Source organism: Sesamum indicum, linkage group LG5 (assembly GCF_000512975.1).
Source record: "Sesamum indicum cultivar Zhongzhi No. 13 linkage group LG5, S_indicum_v1.0, whole genome shotgun sequence".
NCBI classification, from domain to species: domain Eukaryota; kingdom Viridiplantae; phylum Streptophyta; class Magnoliopsida; order Lamiales; family Pedaliaceae; genus Sesamum; species Sesamum indicum.
This window is the reverse complement of record NC_026149.1, coordinates 13,017,994-13,023,973: the sequence shown is the minus strand read 5'-3', so window position 1 is coordinate 13,023,973 and position 5,980 is coordinate 13,017,994. Positions and strand designations below refer to the sequence as shown.

Here is a 5,980-nt window from a genome sequence, read left to right as displayed (position 1 = left end):
AGAAACAAAAATAATTCTACCATTTTTTATAAAATTTGATATAATTATACATAAATTCGCTGTAATTTGTAAAATTTATATCTAGTATTCTTAACGTTTGCTTTTGTCTATCAAATGAATTCATCTGTTAGTCAAAATTCACCGAATTGTCTAATATTAGTTAAAAATAAATTAATATTCATTTCCAATTGACTTATTATTAACTTATTTGAGGTAAAAGAAATTTTTTTCTGATCACACTATTATCATTATACATATTCACACATTAATGCATGTGCGAATGTGTAGTGTATTTTCATCTTTACAAGGATAGTTTTGTTAGAAAAGATTTTGACCTACAATAAATGAGTAATAAGTCAATTAGGAATAAATATGAATTTTTATTCAAATTTATTTTGTTAATATCAGCAAATTTCGTTGAATTTTAACTAACATATGAACTTATTTGTTAAATAAAAGTAAACGTTAGAGGTACTAGATGTAATTTTTCAAACTATAGAAAATCTATGTGTAATTATACCAAATTAAAAAAAATGATATAATTATTCATTAAAAACATATTAATTTAAAACTACTACTATTCAATATAAAATATAATTTTATTAATTAATCTAAAAAAATATTCTCATTTCACACTACATTTTTTGCGCTAAAAATGAAATGGTAGCTTACTGGGGCCTAAGACATGATAAAAGTTCTCTTTTTCTGGTTTCTTTGGTTGCTTGTCAGACATGATACGATGTGCAGTGAATGTCTGTCCGTCCAGCGTACGGCATGTCAGAGGCCACGGCATTGTAAGCTGTCAAGATTGCAACGGCCACTGCATTTTCAATATTTTTCATTTTTTAGTTGTTTATATTAAACTAATTGCTCGCTCTCTCCCGACTTCTACATTTGATTGATCCGGTTGTGAATATTAAGTTATTTTCTCAAATACTTTAATTTCATTTTTATTTTCAGATACACCAATTTTCGTTTTTGTTCGCGTCACAAAAATAAAAGTTATTGCGAACACCCGTTCCTCGATAGAACCTTAAAATTTTCAAAATTTGCCTAGGATTAAATACAGATCAAAAAACGGAACAGAATCTTTTCATGTCAAGAAAGACTAGGAAACTTTATATGATCAATAGAAGCTTTGGATTATTACTTCATTGAACTAGTAATAACAGCATATCTACAACCACATATATATATATATATAGCGTACACCTCTTAAATAAAAAAGGAAAAAGGACAAATCCTTCACATTTCTGAATTGCCCATCGAAAAGAAAGCAAGCAACAACCATACAAACAAATGAGAAGAACATGAACAGCAAGGACCTAGCTATACTTGGTTATCCTCGGCAAAAAGAATCTTAAATTCTTGTAGATGTAATAGAAAAACAGAGAAACAGAAAGGAACAGAGACTGGGAAGATCAACGTGTCATGCTCTTCCGCCTATCTACCTTAGTTGCTCATGTTTAACGATCCGTCCTTCATCAGTTTCAAGCTAAGACTGTTGTATCGCTCTCGTGAGTATTGTCTCGATGCTTTTCTCCAGTCCGTGCCTGCCTTCATCATTGCAGCAAATTCCTCGTAACTTATACGTCCATCCTACAAAAGGAATAATCAAATTTAGAACACGGTTTGCCAACACGTGCAAATATAAGAAGGAAAATCATATAGCGGAATAGGAAATATCAAGGTGTAGGATTACTAACCTTGTCTGTGTCGACGTCTTGAATAATGGCATTGATAACCTCTTCACTCGTAGGTTCAGCCTCATCAGCAAAGGCATCCCTCAGCTCTTCAATCTCGATATACCCAGTCTCGTTTTTATCGAAGAACTCAAAGGCTTTACGCAGATGGTCTTCGTTGCCCATCTTCCTTAGGTGTACAGAAATTGCAACAAACTCTCCGCAGTCAAGATATCCATCCTTATCTACGTCGCCCTGCCGAAAGAATAACTAATTACTTTCACGTGATAATGACAAGCGTAGTGCTGATGTGCAGTGCTTCTAGCAAAAAAGATTTGGTACAACACACAACGGTCTCGAGGGCAGAGAACCGGAAGAATCTCTCAACTTTCAAAGAAGAATCAAGTGTAAGATGTTCTAATTAGGAACGGCACTTACTGCTTCCATAAGAACTAGAAGATCCGCTTCAGGGATCTGATGGCCGAGCTTATGTAATCCAGTTCTCAGTTCATTGATGTCAATCTTCCCCTTGTTGCCTGTATCCATCAACTGGAATCCCTCCTTTATGCCCGCCACTTCCTCCACCGACAAATGCTCAGCAATCACCTGGCATTTCGAGAAGCAATTTAGTAATGAGAGGACTGGAAAAGTCCCACTAACTAATTTGTTTGGGTGCCTTATAAAGCAAGAGATTACCCTTAGAGCTCGTTTCTTCAGCTTATTCATCATCGAAAATTGCTTCAGCCGAGCTCTCACAGTTTCACCCAGAGAAACATTTGGAGCACTTTTCGCATTTTGTAACCAAGGGTGATCTGCAAAGTCAGCAGTTATACTTGTCAAGAGCAGCTCTACGAGCAAAACGCATATCATTTATTAAAAATACAGCATATTTGTTACCTAGAACTTCTTGTGCTGTAAGCCGCTGTTTGGGATCAGGGTTGAGCATCTTCTTGACCAGATCCTTTGCTTTATCAGAAACCTTAGGCCAAGGGTCTCTCTTGAAATCCACAACAGAACGAATGATTGCTTGGGCAACTCCTTGTTCAGTTTCTGCAAGTTAACGACATTTTCATATAAACTTAGGCGACATTGGCATAGGCATTATTATTACAAGATGTTGGAAGAGGAAACATACCAGCCCAAAAAGGTGGAATACCACACAGTAATATGTAGAGAATTACACCAGCACTCCAAACATCAACTTCTGGACCATAGTTTCTCTTCAGCACCTCCGGAGCCATATAATAAGGACTTCCGACTATCTCATCAAATCTCTCGCCTGTAGAATTACAAACAAATCCGCTAAGCATGAAAACAGGCTGTATGATGATACTTGGAAGAAGGAATGCAATAGTAGAGGGCATTACCAGGCTTGAAGAAAATCGACAGCCCAAAATCAATAGCTTTTAGAGGTGCTGTTTCCTTCTTATTAGAAAACAAGAAATTTTCGGGTTTAAGATCACGGTGCATGACCCCATGCTTATGGCAATTCTGCAGAGAAACCCAAGCTAATTTATTCACATACTGCAGGAGCAAAATACATATACTTTGCAAATAATCTCCATAACCCAAAGACACGGAAGAAAGGAAATTGGAAAGTACCAAGAACCAGTTCAACCTTTTATGGCACAGTGAAAGATCACGAACGACAAAGACCAAAATATCAACCTTAAAGTTTACAACCAACTAGTTGATGGGACAAATTGCATGTCAGTGCCACAACAGTTACCCAAATAGTTAGTTACATATATCCTTGTACTAATAAGTCCTTGTTTCAATATGGATCAGGCACTGCATTACTGACTAACATGTAAATCTTAATACACGTTCAACAAAATAAAGATAATTCATGTACTCTCAGATGTGAACAAGACTCAAACTAAAAATTCTCAGCATAAAAGATCAAGATCAGAAAAATCCTCACCTGAATAACTTCAACAATTGTGCGTGTCACAGCCGCAGCAGCCCTTTCTGTATAATGTCCTCTAGCAACAATCCTGTCGAACAACTCACCACCCTCACACAACTCCATAACTAAGTGGACGGCATTATCATCTTCATAGGTATCCTTCAAGCTCACAATATTGGGATGCTTAGGCAAATGCCTCATGATCTCAACTTCTCTCCTAACATCTTCAATATCCACTCTAGTCCTCAGCTTCTTCTTCGATATCGACTTACACGCGAAGATCTCCCCATTACTCTTATCAGTGCACAAATATGTGATCCCAAATTCACCACGCCCGAGCTCCCGCCCCAGCTCATAAAACTCCTTTATGTTATACCCTGTTGGGTTGCTCAAAACAGTAGATTTTCCACCATTTGGTACTGAACCCCCATAATCAGTAGCATAAGGGTTTGGCTTATGCTTCCCCCTATTCTCATCTGAAGTTTGTGGTACTGCACAACAATTTCCCATTAAAAATCTCTCAAAATCAACTTGCTACTTCCCAAATCCAGCAAAAAGGGTCACAAAATTTCAGCAGAACACAAACAAAGACCAATCAAAATCTCAGCTTTTTCCTGATCAACACCACATACAAATCAACAGAACAAAGCTTCAATTCTCAAACTTCTTCACTTTCCCTGATCTTTCAGCCAATTGGGTTTCTGGATTGCAGCAAAAATAGTAGTCAACAACCATCAAAACTCAATCTTCAAAGTCAAAACTACACAAACATATGAAAATAAATAAGTGAAATACCTCAACAAGCTTCAAAACCCATCCAACAAAAGTTCATACTTCAGATCTCCAATGACTAAAATATTCAGTTAAAAACAGGCGGAATAACCAAGAAAAAACTACAGATTTCACCCCAAGAAAGCAATAGAAAAATAACTTCTTTCCAAGAAAAAGAGCTGTAGTAGAACACGCCGATCTACCACGGATATTTAAGGAAGAACGGAACAAGTTTGGAATTGAGGTAAACGTTGAGAATGGGAATTTAGTACATCAGTTCATGTGAGGGAGAGAATCGAAGACCTCCAATTCATTACAGACTTTCCTCCTACCCCCGCCTATCTATCTATTAGTTTTCAATTTTTCTTTTCAACTAATTTTACTTATTATTCTTTTTTATCTTTTTTTATAGTTGAGTTCAGTGAGACGAAATGAGTTTGATCACCATGTGATTTTTTTTTGAAGTACGTGATTGGTTTAAAATTAAAAAAAAAAAGTGTAATGATGATAATTGTGTATTGCGTAAAATATTTTAGATAAAAAAAAAATTACAATGAACTCTTTCAAATTTATTATAATTATAAAGGGTTAAATACGAATTGCACCTCTAAAATATGTATTTTGTCCAATTTGTATCCCTAAGTATGAAAGGTAACAAAAATATCTCTGACGAAATAATTTGATATTAATAAGACAAAAATGTCGTTCTCCTATACTTTTTTATTTTACTTCCTAAACTATATTTTATTAAAATATATCCCTAAACTATTTTTAGTAATTTAAATTTTACTCATATTTTATTTTAAAAATAACATTTATAATTTATATTTTTTTATAAATTATGAAACACAAAAAATATTTATAAGCTCAATATATGCAAATATATTTTATAAAATAAATAAATTATGTTAAAAAGTGCTTGTAAATGTGTGTAAATACATAATGCATATAATATTATAAAAGTATGTTATATAACTTATAATTTTTTATTTAATTACACCAATAAAAATATATCATATCATTACTTAAAAAATATAAAATATTATATCTTAATTATATTATAGATATGCATATTTTACATTATATATATGTTCAATGTAATATTTTAAATTTGTGTTGATAATTTATTTTTTAAAAAAAGTTCAATATATAACAATACAAGCAAAAATTATGTAAATCTTTTACCAATTGTATATTTTATACAAGAATTGAAAATTTATGGAGTTTATACAGATTCTATACACAGTATAAAAACTATAAATTTTGGGTAGTGTTTATTTTAAATAAAAATTTATAACAATTCAGATTATATTTAGAAGAATGGTTGTAATAGAAATATTTTAGGTGTCCAAACAACGAGGTTATTTCTTTTATATATCATGAGGGCCATTTTGTTACATTTTATAGTTTGGGGGTGTAGATGTGTTTTATGCATAATTCAGGGGTGCAAAGTGTATTTACTGTAATTATAAATATTTTCTTGTTGTTTTATAGTTTATGGGTGTAAATACACTTTATGCATAATTCAGGGATACAAAATGTATTTAATCCTAATTATAAATACTTTCTTGTTGTTCAAAAAGTTAAAAATATCCATTTGAAACTAACGGTCTAATAA

The 5,980-nt window shown here is 33.1% G+C and overlaps 1 protein-coding gene across 1 annotated transcript; it reads right to left on the bottom strand.

The window, feature by feature from the left end:
- Positions 1,177 to 4,705, bottom strand: LOC105162537 (calcium-dependent protein kinase 32). Its single transcript, XM_011080588.2, has 9 exons — positions 4,387 to 4,705; positions 3,607 to 4,292; positions 3,050 to 3,173; positions 2,818 to 2,961; positions 2,580 to 2,732; positions 2,379 to 2,494; positions 2,121 to 2,288; positions 1,707 to 1,937; positions 1,177 to 1,599 (listed from the first exon to the last, which is right to left on the bottom strand). Exons 2-9 carry the CDS (start codon positions 4,099 to 4,101, stop codon positions 1,453 to 1,455), a joined length of 1,578 nt encoding a protein of 525 aa, XP_011078890.1. The 5' UTR covers positions 4,102 to 4,292; positions 4,387 to 4,705; the 3' UTR covers positions 1,177 to 1,452.